General features: G+C 35.9%; 1 protein-coding gene across 1 annotated transcript; it reads right to left on the bottom strand.

Moving 5' to 3' along the window:
- Positions 1–2,968: 2,968 nt before the first annotated feature.
- Positions 2,969–15,947, bottom strand: LOC103046391 (carboxypeptidase O-like). Its single transcript, XM_049473025.1, has 9 exons — positions 15,940–15,947; positions 12,776–12,836; positions 12,592–12,693; positions 8,501–8,605; positions 7,230–7,346; positions 6,648–6,741; positions 4,456–4,658; positions 3,425–3,509; positions 2,969–3,324 (listed from the first exon to the last, which is right to left on the bottom strand). The coding sequence occupies exons 1-9, from the start codon at positions 15,945–15,947 to the stop codon at positions 3,059–3,061; spliced, it is 1,041 nt and encodes a 346-aa protein (XP_049328982.1). The 3' UTR covers positions 2,969–3,058.
- Positions 15,948–17,132: the final 1,185 nt, after the last annotated feature.

The raw sequence follows: 17,132 nt of genomic DNA, 5'->3' as shown, positions 1-17,132 counted from the left end.
CGAACGAAATAGCGAAAACTGAAAGTGAAAAAACATTTGTGTTAACTGAATCTAATAAAAACGGTAATTAAAAGGAAAAAACATAACTATCTCGAACTGTATTTTGTGTTTATAAAACTAAAACAAACTAAAATTACTGAATTTTCGTGTTTAATTTATTTATAAGAGCTGTTGTACAGCGGGCGGTGTAGCCGCAAAATACGACAGAAAACACTGAAAAACTGCAGAACTATATATGGGATTACAATATGAGCGCAAGGCAGATGAAAGAGAAACAGGAGATTCAGTGTGTGAGAACATTTACCTGTGAGTAGCTCATTCCAGAACAAGCAAATCTCTCTCTCTCTCTCTCTCTCTCTCTCACGTTTATTAGATTGATCTCTCTGATGAGATGTGTGAAAACTAATAAAAACTAGCAAGCCCACCCTAAAAACAAATTAAAACTTACTGAATCAAACTATAATAAAATGAAAAATGTAATCATGTAGTTCTGGGCGCACGTGAACGCCTCCGCGTTTGACTTGCAGCACTGTGTGTAGCTGTTCTTAAAAATCATTTAAATTAAATAATAGTTTTATGCTATGTTTCAGTGTTAATTAACATAATTCTGATTATATTTCACTCATTCAATCAGCCCGATAACAGACAGTTTATGGTTCGGGTTGGCTCGGGCTCGGGCTCATAATGACAGTTCATGGTTCGGGTTGGTTCGGGCTTGGGCAGAACGTGCACGGGCTCCGGCTGGGTCGGGTCGGATTTTTTGGGCCCAATCTAAGCTCTATTCTCTTTTGGTGAAACTGTTATATTAATACAATTTTAACGGTTATTAGATTGTTGTTTTTGTCCATTATTTTGTTTTATATATACATATTTCTTTTGAGTGTTGCTTGGTTTGTTTAACTCCATCCCCACACGCGTTTTTCCGTTTTTTCTGTTTTTTTTTCAGTATTATATGTTTTAGTAATTTTCTTTGGTTCTGTGAAGAATTTCGTTTTTATTTTTTGTAATTCGTTAGATTATATTTTTATCAACATTTTGGGTTTATTATCGTTTGGTATTTTTCTAATAATAGTAAATACATAATTAATTTCCTTTTTTTTGACGGGCGAATAATAAAAGTAACGCGATAGTTACTTTTACTGGTAACTAGTTACTTTTATAGTGGAGTAACTCCGTTAGTAACTCAGTTACTTTTTTGGAGAAGTAATGAGTAACTATAACAAATTACTTTTTCAAAGTAACGTGCCCAACACTGCTGATTATAGAAAATGTGTGGGATGCTATTGGATGCTCTTACTTAATAAAGCATTAGAATCCCAAACTTCATTTCATTAAAAACTAGAATTAAAACCACGAAATTATATATAATATCACAATATACATGAATAGAAAAATGAATAGGGAAGTTCTGACCGTATGTTCCTTATAGCCCCGGCTGATGATGATGATGATAATGATGTTAGCAGTATATGAGCAAAATGTCCTCAGTTGGCATTAAAGCTTCAGTTACTGAACAATGTGGGTCTGTAATTCCCCCACTTTATAAATGAAGCTCAACATCCTGAATCCATCACTACAGGAAACTACCACAGGAACAGAGCCGCCGAGGAAACCTGATGGAAATCCTCAATCCTCAAAATGTAAAGAATGTCCAGATAAAACCAGCAACATGTAAAAAACACCCTAAAGATGCCCTACTTAAAAAAGTAAATAAATGTATACTAAGCATTATTATGCTATATTTCACTAAAGTGTTCTTGTAGCCACTTTATTATTAATCAGTATATTTAACTTTTTTAACTTTAATTGTATAAAAATAATACAAAAGTCTTACTTAAATTGTGCTAAGTGTACTTTACTTTACTAAAATGAAACTATTTTAAATAAACTTAAGTAACATTTAAACATTTCAACTACTTCATGTATGTAATACCATATTTTAAATATGTTTACAGTAAAATTATAATACATGATGTAAAACTTTCATTAGCCTGCTGAATCCTAAATTCAGTGCCTAAATTGATTGCTGTGAATACACTTGGCAATTGCTTATCAACAACTATAAACAGCCAATTAAAATCCTTGGACAGTTCACAGCAGGATTAGCCAGCAGACTTTGTCTGAGGGAGGAATCTGTATGTTTTGTTCTTCTCAGTTAACTAGCTTAGAACTAGCTTAGTTAGCAAGTTTGTGTTTTGCCATTTAGCACAAGTTAACTAAAATTAAAATTAGCATGTGATAAACACTCAGCAGAAACAGGGGGTGTGGCCAGCAACAGCTTATTTGCATAAAAAAAGAATACTGTAGAGCTGGCGAGATCTCTTTATCTTTATGTGAGAGTGATTTTGTAATGTAATGTAATGTAAAATAAAATAATAATTGTATGTATGTAAATGTATGTAAATGATCACAATGGCATTTTATTTGTATTCAAAAAATATATTAGTTCAATTGTATCTTTCTGAGCTACGTTTTAAATACCGATTGAACTTCCAAAAATCAAACAATATTAATGCAAAATATGAAAAATTAAACACATTATTCTACATAAGAGTCAGATAGTTGGATGTTATTGTCTCTGTATTAATTGATTCAGCCGAAGGGGAGAGTGGCGTAAGACATAGTGAGAGTTAGTTGTGAGATTTAATCCATATTTTAATATAAATTAAAAGTAATCTACCTTCTGAAATTATTAGGAAGAGATCAAGTTAGCCTGCTCAAAAATGCAACAGAACGTGGGCAATTGCTTATTAACTACATTAGCTATTTAAAAGCCCTGTACAGTGCACAGCAGGATTAGCCAGTAGACTTTGTTTGAGGGAAGAATCTGTATGTTTTGTGCTTCTCACTTAAGCATGAACTAGCTTAGTTAGACATCAATTTAGCCTGCTAAAAAACGCTAAAACATGCTACAACAATCACACCAGGATCTGTAACAAGACTTAATAATTTGGGGCTAACCATAAAATTCAAGCAAAATTATTTATTTTATTAACAGAAAAAAAAGAAAGCAAAGGAACACTGTAAATTTACAGCGCAACAGTCATTTCCCATGCAATTACACCCAGGTGGCGGTAGAGAGGCAGGCGGCGGTCAGCGTGGTCCACAGTGTGGCTGTTATGGTGAACGCGGCGCTGGTGAAGGTCTTGTCGTGGACGGTGGTGATGATGGACAGCGCCCCCTGGTACGCCTCCTCACAGGTGGGCTGGATCTGATCTTCAGGCAGTTTGAAGCCGAACTCGCCCTTGTCTCTGAGCTCGAAGGTGAAGACGAACGGGATCCCGATCAGACGAGCGAAATCCCGCGAAGAACCCGACGTCTGATCTGGAGAAGGAGAAGATGGTGGATTCCAGTGAAACAGTCAGAATTTCACCAGACATAAAAATGCATAATAATCTCAATATATATAAATAAAAGCACTCACACATCACATCCGACGCTGCGCCCACAGTGTAGTCCATTCCGTGAACGGATTTGATGGCCTTTGCTGCAGCCTGACCCACCTCCATCTACCAACAACACAATCAGATCTATCAGAACCATCAGAAACGATCTGCAAAAACTGCGTTCTACAGATCATTAAACTAAACCCATTCCTCAATCTACCATTGAAATGTTGGCAAAGCAATTTTAAAATGGTGCAAAGCATGATCCCTCCACCCCCATGCTTAACAGTTTCCTCCAGAAACGTATTACTCGTATTACTTAATTGCCGGAGGTGGCAAATAACAAAGCAAAATCTGGTGTTATTGTACTAATGCAGGCTTTAAAGTGTCCTTTAAAGCCCCTCCTCTTTAAAGCCCCTTACTCATGAGACAGAACCAATCAGTTTGGACAAATCTGTATATCATTCGTTCATTTGATATTCAATTGAGAAAAAAAATCTGAAATTTAATAAAACAATAAATATTGTTGTTTTTCAATATAATACCAAAAAAAAACAAATAAAGGCTAGTATTTTCAGTTTTTTTATTTCATAATCCAAACAAAAATGGGAACTTGAATTTCTATATCACTCTAAATGCTTACTTCAGTAATAAACAGACAGTCATCCCTCATCAGTAAAAGGTTAACTTCCTTTATTCATGACTGGAATTGACTGTATTTATGTTCTTTTGATCACAAAAAAAAACAAACAAACTAATATGCAGCGGAAACTGACAGTGATCATAGCACCCCTGTAACAGATTTGTGCTGGTGCACCTAGGAAAAAAGTTAGGAGCGCCAGTGCAACCAGTGGAAAAAGTTAGTTAGAGCCCTGTTGTTAAGCGTTTTTAAGCATTTTATTTTGGTTTGAGGCTAAAGCAGCGCCCTCATTTGGCTGTGTATTGTACTTTTGACAAAATATTGGATTCAACTTTGCCATATGTGAACATAAACATATTTGAATTTGGGCCACTTTTATCTGCTGTTTGAACGTAGCGTTAGATTTGATTTGGATCTAAAACCACTCACCAGTTCTTCATAGTTGGGGACTGAAACACTGGAGTGTCCGTAGGGAAGTAGAATCAGCTGACCGAAAGAGTGGACGGTCAGAAATAACAGAATTCTGTTCCGATTAGACTCCAGAAATTCAGTGACGGCTCTGGACTCCAGCTCTGAGAGGACGGACGGACCGCAATACATCCCGATGCAGCACAGTTTAGACACTCCCACGGCTGTATAAACAGAATAGAGTTAGAGTGCTCAATATAAACACACTAAATCGATAAGGCTTTATAATACAGTCTGAGTTTTAGAGGGTAGGTTTCCTTTACTTATGGTGTAACTTCTCTGGATGAAGCAGTACATTCAAAATACTTACCTACAGTCCTACAGGTACTTTAACTGTAGGCATAAATAAAGTACAACCAGGAACAAGAGCGTAACAACTAGGTAACTTTCAAAAACTTACCCTGTACTAAGGTTGAGCGATATGGACCTAAAATAATATCACGATATTTCATTGTATTTTTGCGATAATGATACTCTTGACGATATGACAAAACATTGATTTCTTTTTTTAAAGATGGATGGATGGATAGATAGATAGATAGATAGATAGATAGATAGATAGATAGATAGATAGATAGATAGATAGATAGATAGATAGATAGATAGATATGTAGATAGGTAGATAGATAGATGATGGATGGATGGATGGATGGATGGATGGATAGATGGATAGATAGATGATGGATGGATGGATGGATGGATGGATGGATAGATGATGGATGGATGGATAGATAGATAGATATGTAGATAGATAGATAGATGATAGATAGATGGATGGATGGATGGATAGATGGATAGATAGATGATGGATAGATAGATTTCTTTTGCTAAAAACAGCAAAAAACTCGTACCCTGATGTGATAATTAGAGGTGAGTAACATTGCACGATATATCGGGGTTTAATATAGTTCACGATATTTAAAAATGTTGGCGATATTATCGGGTACCCAACATTTATGGTGTATCTGTTCTCTATAAATCAGAAAATACAAAATACTTATGGGGTCCTACTCATACTGAAATGTAGGTACAAATAAAGCACAGGAGATCCTGCAATTTCCCTAAACCTGTGGTGCAATTTTCATATAAAATAATAAAATAGAATAGAATAGAATTGAATTTTTCCTTTTGTTCATGGCAGTTATGACTGCTTCATTCCAGTCACACTCCAGGGAATTATTTTATTATTCTAATAATTTAATGAGTTTAAAAAGTAGATGAAAATTTGATTTATGCTTTTAAAAGTGTCGAGGGTGGAGCAGCTATAAACAGTCAGGGTGGAGTAGAGTAGAAAGAAAGCATAGTTGGTAATGTCAAGACTAAAATACAGTAATATTTATCTGTTTATAATAACAGATTTTAGAGAAAATTGATTCATTAATACACAGAAACCACAAGGTTTTATATAAATGGTTAATAAACCCACACCTCCCTGATTTTTACTGTTCTTACTCTATGAGTACACAGTATTTACTCAGTAATTACTCAGAAATGTGACGCGAGCCGAGTTAAAAGTACAAACAGGTTTATTAGCAGGAAGGCTAACAGATACTGCTAACAGAATAACCAGGCAAACAAAGATCTCACCGATAACAGAAGACGTAGTCAAAAATACAGTCCGAGTTCGAAACCGAGAAACAGTCCAACCATACATCAAATCCAGAAAGGGCAAAACAAAAGACATAAACCGATAATCCGAAAACAGGGTCGTAACGTAAAGCAAAAACAGTACACAGGAAAACGCTTAGTAAGTAACATGAGTCGACAATACCTCACGGTGTTTGTTTACAAACTGCCGCCTTAAATACAGGAAGCTAGAGGGGAATGAACCGGAACCAACTCAGAACACAAGCGAGTCAGAGCGTCGGAGCGTAACGTGATTGGGTGAAGGTGAGCGGGTGTTGTTGATGTCATTGTTCACGGGATTTTGGGAAATGGAATCCGGTAGTGTGGAAGGAGAACACGGCGGCATGACAAGAAACAACAGGAAGTGTCAGGCTGTATTATGTAGTATAAAGTATTTTACTGTTCTTACTCTATAAGTACACAGTACTTACCCTTTAAAACGCGGGCTGTATTATAAAGCGTTACCACCAAATACACTATTATCTGATTTAGGAGTAAATTTTTAAGTCGTACGTTCTCACACTTACTTCCCCAGTTGACGTTAAAGTTGCGGTTGATGTCGGTGCCGTAGCATGTGCAGTTGCCGGTACCTGGGGACCTGTTCTTCCTCCACTGACGAGTCTAAAATAAGGAGAATTATTAGCTTTAGTGACATGGTCTAGCTCCTCTGCTGGCTGGTTGCAGTATGACATGTAACACACCTTCTTTTGTAACATTATTTACATTTTTGTATCCCATTTTTTCCCAAATGTACAAGAGCAATTGCCCAAACCACTCATTAGGACTCCCCCTATCACTAGTGATGCCCCAACACCAGGAGGGTGAAGCTGATGTAGCATTGCCAAGTAGCATCACAGCGCTAACACTCAGCGACTCGGTTCTGATACATCAGCTCACAGATGCAGCCTTTTGCTGATCCACATCACCCTAAGAGTGATGATGGGAAAGAGAGAGCGCCATCTACTCTACTGTTCCCACCCAGAGAGAGCAAGGCCTATAACTGTGCTCTCTCAGGGCTTTGGCAGCTGATGCTAAGCTGCATGATCGGAATTTGAACCAGCAATCTCCCAATCATAGTGGTAACATTTCTGATGTAGGATTAAACTCACCGTGTTATCTTTCCAGGAGTATGTGTACCCGTCCCTGTTCAAAACTGGAGTGATGTAGAAATCCAGGTTCTTAAATATCTCACCCATTTTTGGGTCAGTTTTGTAAGAGCTCAGGATCTGTAGGTTCAATTTTAGATATACAATAGATAGTAATGAATGAAAATGTGTGTAAAACAAATTCAGTGCTTTTTTTTCATCATTTTAAATGTTCTGCACTGTAGATTAATATTAAAGTCATCTAAACTATAAGGAAAACACACAATTATATGGTAAATAAAAAACAAGAATATGTTTTATATTTTAGATTCTCTGCTGGATTTTCTCAGTCAGTTTTATGAGGTAGAGTCTCCTGGAATTCAGGCTTTCAGTTAACAGCTCTGCTGAACTCATCAAGAGTTAATTACTTGAATTTCTTTTATCTTAATGAAGTGTTTGAGAGAATCAGTCAATTTCAACATAACTTTAAAAGTATCCTTAAGGGCAGTCACTGCAAGGATCGTCAAAAATGTTATAATGATGAAACTGGCACTCATCAGTACCATTATTTCTGTTGCACAGGAAGTTCCTGTTACAGGCCTTAGAAATTTCAAGCTAACCAGTTAGCAAGCCCACCAGATAAAAGCACCTAAATGCTTCACAGAGTATTTTAGTTTGTTTAACACTTTTAAATTTAAAGCATTGCATTTAAAGGTGTTTCCAAACTTTTAAATGGTCCTTTTTAGTATGGGAACATATGTTTAAAATGATGCAGTTATATCTTTACCAATGAAACTTGACTATAACGTGTGTAATATGTTTTTAGTAGTATACAGTATTTATATACAGCTCTGGAAATAAAAATAAGAGAGCACTTAAAAATGATGAGTTTCTTTGATTTTACCAAATTGAAAACCTCTGGAATGTAAACAAGAGGAAGATAATTGATCACAAGCCATCAAACCAAACTGAACTGCTTGAATTTTTTTTTGCACCAGGAGTAAAGCAGCATAAAGTTATCCAAAAGCAGTGTGTAAGACTGGTGGAGGAGAACATGATGCCAAGATGCATGAAAAAACTGTGATTAAAAACCAGGGTTATTCCACCAAATATTGATCTCTGAACTATTAAAACTTGAAAATGAATATGAACTTGTTTTCTTTGCATTAATTGAGGTATATATATATGTATATATATATATATATATATATATATATATATATATATATATATATATATATATATATATACACACATATAGTATGGGTTAAATCAGTAGTAAGGATTAGACTGACCTGTTTTATGAAATACTGACAGAAAGCAGGAGAAATCCATTCATTACCATGAATCCCACAATCCATCCAGATCCCCTTCTTCAGCTCTGTGCTGTTTAACCCGATCTGCAGCTCAGAACCACAAACATTATACACCAACTAGAAAAGGTAAAGTTCGTGAACGAACTTTAAGTTGGCTTGGAAAAGAACGCTAATAACGTTAAAAAGTTAAAATGGTCGCTAAGCTTTTTCCGTCTGAAGAGTGTGAAGAGTCATTGATTTGCTGTTAACGCTAAATGCTAAAAACGCTGAAATCTAAAAACATTTGGTTAAACGCTGAAATCTAAAAATGTTTGATTAAACGCTGAAATCTAAAAACGTTTGGTTAAACGCTGAAATCTAAAAACATTTGGTTAAACGCTGAAATCTAAAAATGTTTGATTAAACGCTGAAATCTAAAAACGTTTGGTTAAACGCTGAAATCTAAAAACATTTGGTTAAACGCTGAAATCTAAAAACGTTTGATTAAACGCTGAAATCTAAAAACGTTTGGTTAAACGCTGAAATCTAAAAACGCTTGTTTAAATGCTGAAATCGTAAAACTTTTGGTTAAACTTTTGATTGCTAATGTGTTGCTAGGCGGTTGCTATTATTTCTGAAAAGGTTGCTAAGCTGTTGCTAGGCAATTGCTAATGTTTTCCAGGTGGTTGCTAAGCTGTTGCTAACTGGTTGCTAGGCAATTGCTAACATATAACAGGTGGTTGCTAGGCAGTTGCTAAGTGGTTGCTAGGCAGTTGCTAACGTTTTCCAAGTGGTTGCTAGGCAGTTGCTTAGTGGTTGCTAGGCAGTTGCTAACGTTTTCCAGGTGGTTGCTAAGTGGTTGCTAGGCAGTTGCTAACATATTCCAGGTGGTTGCTAGGCAGTTGCTAAGTGGTTGCTAGGCAGTTGCTAACGTTTTCCAGGTGGTTGCTAAGTGGTTGCTAGGCAGTTGCTAACGTATTCCAGGTGGTTGCTAGGCAGTTGCTAAGTGGTTGCTAGGCAGTTGCTAACGTATTCCAGGTGGTTGCTAAGTGGTTGGTAGGCAGTTGCTAACGTTTTCCAGGTGGTTGCTAAGTGGTTGCTAGGCAGTTGCTAACGTATTCCAGGTGGTTGCTAGGCAGTTGCTAAGTGGTTGCTAGGCAGTTGCTAACGTTTTCCAAGTGGTTGCTAGGCAGTTGCTAAGTGGTTGCTAGGCAGTTGCTAACGTTTTCCAAGTGGTTGCTAGGCAGTTGCTAAGTGGTTGCTAGGCAGTTGCTAACGTTTTCCAGGTGGTTGCTAAGTGGTTGCTAGGCAGTTGCTAACGTTTTCCAGGTGGTTGCTAGGCAGTTGCTAAGTGGTTGCTAGGCAGTTGCTAACGTTTTCCAGGTGGTTGCTAGGCAGTTGCTAAGTGGTTGCTAGGCAGTTGCTAACGTTTTCCTAATGGTTGCTAAGGTGTTGGTAAGTGGTTGCTAGGCAGTTGCTATCATTTATAAAGTGGTTGCTAAGTGGTTGCTAGGCAGTTGCTAACGTTTTCCAGGTGGTTGCTAAGGTGTTGCTAAGTGGTTGCTAGGCAGTTGCTAACGTTTTCCAGGTGGTTGCTAAGGTGTTGCTAAGTGGTTGCTAGGCAGTTGCTATCGTTTCTAAAGTGGTTGCTAGGCAGTTGCTAACGTTTTCCATGTGGTTGCTAAGTGGTTGCTAGGCAGTTGCTATCATTTCTAAAGTGGTTGCTAAGTGGTTGCTAGGCAGTTGCTAACGTTTTCCTAGTGGTTGTTAAGGTGTTGCTAAGTGGTTGCTAGGCAGTTGCTATCATTTCTAAAGTGGTTGCTAGGCAGTTGCTAACGTTTTCCAAGTGGTTGCTAAGTGGTTGCTAGGCAGTTGCTATCATTTCTAAAGTGGTTGCTAAGTGGTTGCTAGGCAGTTGCTAACGTTTTCCAAGTGGTTGCTAGGCAGTTGCTAAGTGGTTGCTAGGCAGTTGCTAACATTTTCCAGGTGGTTGCTAAGTGGTTGCTAGGTAGTTGCTAACATATTCCAGGTGGTTGCTAGGCAGCTGCTAAGTGGTTGCTAGGCAGTTGCTAATGTTTTCCAGGTGGTTGCTAAGTGGTTGCTAGGCAGTTGCTAACGTTTTCCAGGTGGTTGCTAGGCAGTTGCTAAGTGGTTGCTAGGCAGTTGCTAACGTTTTCCAAGTGGTTGCTAGGCAGTTGCTAAGTGGTTGCTAGGCAGTTGCTAACGTTTTCCAGGTGGTTGCTAAGTGGTTGCTAGGCAGTTGCTAACGTTTTCCAGGTGGTTGCTAGGCAGTTGCTAAGTGGTTGCTAGGCAGTTGCTAACGTTTTCCAGGTGGTTGCTCAGTGGTTGCTAGGCAGTTGCTAACGTTTTCCAGGTGGTTGCTAAGTGGTTGCTAGGCAGTTGCTAACGTATTCCAGGTGGTTGCTAGGCAGTTGCTAAGTGGTTGCTAGGCAGTTGCTAAGTGGTTGCTAGGCAGTTGCTAACGTTTTCCAGGTGGTTGCTAAGTGGTTGCTAGGCAGTTGCTAACGTTTTCCAGGTGGTTGCTAGGCAGTTGCTAAGTGGTTGCTAGGCAGTTGCTAACGTTTTCCAAGTGGTTGCTAGGCAGTTGCTAAGTGGTTGCTAGGCAGTTGCTAACGTTTTCCAGGTGGTTGCTAAGGTGTTGCTAAGTGGTTGCTAGGCAGTTGCTAATGTTTTCCAGGTGGTTGCTAGGCAGTTGCTTTCATTTCTAAAGTGGTTGCTAAGTGGTTGCGAGGCAGTTGCTTTCATTTCTAAAGTGGTTGCTAAGCTGTAGCTAGGCAGTTTCTAACATTTTCCTGGTGGTTGCTAAGGTGTTGCTAACTGGTTGCTAAGCAGTTGCTATAATTTCTAAAGTGGTTGCTAAGTGGTTGCTAGGCAGTTGCTAACGTTTTCCAGGTGGTTGCTAAGGTGGTTGCTAAGCAGTTAATAGGTGGTTGCTAAGCCCTGGCTGGGGTGCCGGGGTGTCCAAACTTTTGACTGATAGCTGCTCCATACAGCAGCTCCTCCATACACTCACAGTACTGGAGGAGCAGGGGAGAGAAGGGGTTCCGTGCGCAGAGCTGCTCGTGTGCGAGATGGAACTCTGGGCCCCCATTCATTTCTATGGGAAAACTTCGTACGACAATTGTACGAAAACCGTACGTCGCATCATTTCGTAAAGCATATTTTCGGAAAGAACGCGGTAAGTTTTATAGACCAGCCGAATTACGTCTTCGTATCTCAAAAATTGTGACGCTCACGGCCGTTCAAAATTCTCCCCCATTCATTCCTATGGGAAAAAAAGGCGTACGTTTACGAAGTTTTTACGAAAACCGTACGATATATCGCTTCAAAAAGCACAAGCAACCTAATCGGGTATAGGTCCGACGATCCTGTAAAGTTTCGAGTTTCTACGTTAAAAGCCCTAGGAGGAGATAGTGATTAAATTTTGCGAAGAGAATAATAATAATAAAATGGAATAAGAAGATTACGAAGAACAATAAGTTGGCTTTTCCAAGCCAACTTAATTACACACAACCCAACCAATCACAACCACATCCTTTAATCTGTCATGTTTTCTTAATGTTTCTCAGAATGTTTCTAAAAAGTTCTGGTAATGTCGCTGAAACGTCACTTTGTGTCAATATTTTAATATTATGTTTTGGGAATGTTACCTTTAATATTCCTGTAACATTAGTATTTGTCCAGCTGGGTAAACTATGTGAGAAATCCCGAAATTATATTTTATTATTTCTTTAATGTTACTAAAAATGTTACAAAAAATATTTGTTGGCTTTGTAAAAACATCAATTGTTAAGTTTTTTTAAACTAAACTAAGTCGAAGCTAAATAATGACTTAGTAAATTTGAATAGGTTGAATAACAAGTTTTTTTATTTAAGTGCAACACCTATGAAAAGTAAAAAAAAAAAAATCCTTTTATTTTTATTACTTAAGCTCTTCAGGTCCAGTCAAAAAAATCGGAAATCCAGTCTGTAAAATTTTGCAGTAAACTGCCTGAACTTCCTTGTGAAGATAAATTACAATCCCACTCTTTATTTGCTGATGTTGTGTAAATGTGGGGTAACTGCTGCACCTTCAGCAGGGTGATGTTCCTCTTCTCGTACGTGGTTCCGTATATCACACTAGATACAACCTCAGGATAATCTTTCTCCATCTGCTGCATCCAGCCTGAGATCTGCAGCAGGAGATAATCAGAGGAGTGAAGGAGACTGGAGACAGATCAGATATTAAATAATTATAATAATAATATAAATAACCTCGTCCATGGTGTGGTACTTGGTGTAGTCATAAGCTCGTAGATCCAGGCCTTCCACTGCCCTGTAATAAAGAACATTCAGTATTTAATTCCAAAAAATATCATACTTAATGATTTTTCTGCTCATACGGTAAAGAAATATATTAAAAATGAATTTATAAATACATTATATATAAAATCATAAGTATCTATGTATCTATCTATCTTTCTGTCTGTCTGTCTGTCTGTCTGTCTATTTATCTGTTTGTCTGTCTGTCTGTCCATCTAGATGCCATCTAGCAGTATAAAGCACAAAATCAAAAAAGCAAATTTTAGGTAGTTGATTGACTTTATTTAAAAGGGGGGTAAAAAGTGTAAATTAAATTGATAAAAAAATTAGTCAGGTATTCCAATCTTTTGGGTTTTTTTTTTTTACTTTTATTCAAAAATACCCCAAAACATTACTATTGGAATAAACTAAAATTTAAACAAATGTAATATATATACACTATATATATATATATATATATATATATATATATATATATATATATATATATATATATATATATATTAATGTAAAAAAGTAAATAATTTTATTATTCTGCTAGAAAAGAATAACAGTCATAATAGGCCTTATATGCTTTGAGTTTACACTGTAAAAAACAAAAAACAAAAAAATAAATCAAAAATATATAATAATAATAAAAATACAAACAAAAATTTCAAGATGGTTTTAAAAATAGTTGTTAAAATGTATTTTGCTACGTCATCTAAAAGGCTGACATATTGTAAAGGAAAACTGTGTTTTCCAAATGAACAAATAAAATGATAGTTTTGTTTTGGCTTTGTTCCAAGAGCAGCACTACACTATACACACACACTCTGTAATCTAAAGTGTCTACAGACTTTGGAGTGTGTATGTTGTTCTCCAGTGAGGCTGTTACGTAATTATTAGGTAAACCAGGTATGTTTCACACTATTAGAAATATATTACACCAAAAATAATATTGCAATGTCAAAAATGACAGATATTGAACTTTCAGCCAATACAGAAAAGAAATATAAAGGTGTGCATATCTTTATTCGTGACATACATTTCAAATATATTGTTTCTTATTTCGAAATGTATTTTGAATGTATTTTGCTGTGAATTAGAAATTGTCTTTTTTTGGCCAATTTCATACCTTTTTTTAAATATATATTTCATAAACACATTTTACATATATTTCTTTTGTTCTGTATTTAAGTGATTGAGTTGAGTTTGGTGGTTTGTCACCAATTTGTCAAGAGATTAACCAGAAATTTGTAAGAAATAAACTACTATAATCTACTGTAGAATTGAATGATTTTAAGATTTTATAATTGCAAATATTATATGTTATATGGTTTCCCATGTATAAATGTATAAAACATTACAAAAATTTCAATTGCTTAAAAGATCATTTGAGTAATGTATTTTAGCTGCTTTTCTCATATTTATTATGTATTTAATGTATACACACTAAAACATACACATATATTATTAACATTACATTTATGCACAAGTTATAATACTCAAAAAGAGCCAAAAGTAACATAATATACTGTGTAGATACTGGCAAAAACAAACAACAATGATATAGGCTTATCTAAATTCAGATACATGTGAATGTCTATACATTAAATACATAATAAACATAAAAAACAGCTAAAATACATTACTCAAATGATCTTTTAAGCAATTGATTTTTTTTGTAATGTTTTATAGATTTATAAACATTGCAATGTTTTAATGTAAAACATACACATATATTATTAACATTATATTTTTGCACAATTTATAATACTCAAAAAGAGCCAAAAGTAACATAATATACTGTGTCGATACTGGCAAAAACAAACAACAATGATATAGGCTTATCTATAGGCCTCTATATTAATATTATAACTTTATAATTTCTTAATATTCTAAAAACAAAACTATATAAGAAAAATTAATTTATTTATGGGAAAATCATATATCATACAATATTTGCAATTATAAGATCATAAGATCATTAAATTTAACAGTAGATTATAGTAGTTTATTTATTACAAATTTCTGTTTAATCTCTTGACAAAATTGGTGACAAATCACCAAACTCAACTCAATCACTCAAATACAGAAAAGAAATAAATATATGTAAAATGTGTTTATAAAATATATTTTAAAAAAAGTATGAAATTGGCCAAAAATTTTTTTTTTCTCTTTTCTCTCACTGCAGTTGCCTAAAATACATTTAGAAATATTAAACAATGTATTTAAAATGTATCTAACGAATTTAATGTATTCACATTCACATGTATTCATATGCTTTATATGGTGTATTGAAGTTGTTTACTGACTTTTTTATGAATTTATGTTTCCTATATAGTTTTGTTTTTAGAATATTAACAACTATAAAGTTATAATATTAATATAGAGGCTTATATAGGCCTATATCATTGTTGTTCGTTTTTGCCAGTATCTGCACTGTATTATATGTTACGTTTGGCTCTTTTTGAGTATTATAAATTGTGCAAAAATATAATAATAATATATAAAAGTGATATATCTCTCTTACCTGATCTGAGGTTGCAGGCTCAGAAGTATTAATAAAGCCAATACTGAGCTAAACATCATTCTGTCTTTAATCTTCTCCTCTCAGAGCAAAAGCTCAGAAGTACTGGAGTTCAGGAGTTCTGAAGATCTCCACTGTGTCTCAGTGCTCTGTTGGTCTGCTGTAACCCTGACGCTACAGAGAGATGATAAAAAAGAGATAAAGATTAATATTTATGGTGTTTCAGGAGTAAACCTGCTGATCGAGGGTCAGTTTAAGGACTGATTTTAGATCCTCGCTGTTGATTGTTGCTCTTGGGCCCTCAAATCTTTGTTTCTGTATCTGAGAACTTTTACAGAGAAACTTGTGATTAAGACAATAGTTGTCTTCATCACCAGTGTAGATACTTACCTGTATTACTTACTTTTTATACCTATTGATACTTACCTGTATTACTTACCTGCTATACCTATTTGTAACACCTGTTATACTTACCTTTTTATACCTTTTTTTGTCTCTGGGGCAAGCTGAAGGGCCCTCGGCTACCTCAGGGAGGGGTAAGGGGTAGAGTAATTCCTTAAAGGTTATATATCAAAAAGTAATGTTAGCCTTGGTATATGTTTACGTCGACATTTGTAAGATCGTTCTTTTTAAGGCCTTATGTAAATAGTTATAATTTCATGTCTGTTATGTTTGGAACCTCTGAAGCCTAGCCATTTGCCCCTGTATATCTAGAAATGGTGTGATCCATTAAATTAGGGGCGGGGCTAATTGATTAAGAGGGACTGGGTAAGCTTTGGTTGGAGAGGCTGGCTCAGTTATGACTGACCTGATGCTGAGAGGGGGCACAGGTGCGGGTCGAGCTGGGTATCGAGTTTTGAACCTATGGCCTTGCGGCCTTGGTTTATTTACCTGTACTGAAACTAGCGTTTATTTTCCGTTTTTGCACAGTTTTTGTTTTCTCACACTCACTGTAAATAAAAGCTCCCCATTTGAACTACTGGATTCACTGCATTTTTTCCCCTTGGTCACTACCTACCCGCTGACTTCGTGTCCCTGAGCTCGGGGTTCGGTGAGGCAGCGTCACAAAACTAAAATTTTTATTCATTCTTTCGATCAGTCTTTACATGAACAATGAACCCAACACAACAACAATGCCTTAAATTCTGTGTTTTTAATTTAATTTAAAAATGTTCTGCATTGTAGACGTGATGGGCAGTGCTCTATATAGACCTCAGTCAAACCAGGCCTCTCTGTCGCACCTTTGTAGAGGGGTGACCGGTAACAGTGGGTATAAGAAAAGAAAAGTAAAGAAAAGGTCTCAAAAGAAAGCAAGAAAAGAGAAAACTAAGCTGTGCTCAGCCTGCTTTGAGTTTGGCTGTGTTTTAGTTTGGTTTATTTGAAGCTGGGGACTGTCTTTTGTTGGTACATGCCATTTTGTGGCATTTCCTTTCCTTTTTTTTCCCCCAGTTTCTTTCATGGAGAAACAGTTGCTAAACACATTTCTTACTACACAATTATTTCAAAACTATTAATATAACTGGCTAATAAATAATACCTATATCCATATAAGTAAATAATTTATTTAAATAATATATAAACATACAGCTCTGGAAAAAAATAAGAGCCACATAAGACGACTTAAAAATTATGAGGTTTTTTTTATTTTACCAAATGTAAAACCTCTGGAATATAATCAAGAGGAAGATGCATGATCACAATCCATTAAACCAAACTGTACTGCTTGAATTTTTGTACCAGGAGTAAAGCAGCATAAAGTTATCCAAAAGCAGTGTGTAAGACTGGTGGAGGAGAACA

The sequence above is a fragment of the Astyanax mexicanus genome, unplaced genomic scaffold, assembly GCF_023375975.1.
Source record: "Astyanax mexicanus isolate ESR-SI-001 unplaced genomic scaffold, AstMex3_surface scaffold_33, whole genome shotgun sequence".
Taxonomy (NCBI): domain Eukaryota; kingdom Metazoa; phylum Chordata; class Actinopteri; order Characiformes; family Acestrorhamphidae; genus Astyanax; species Astyanax mexicanus.
Note: the sequence above shows the minus strand (reverse complement) of the source record. Positions and strands in the feature narration are given on the sequence as shown.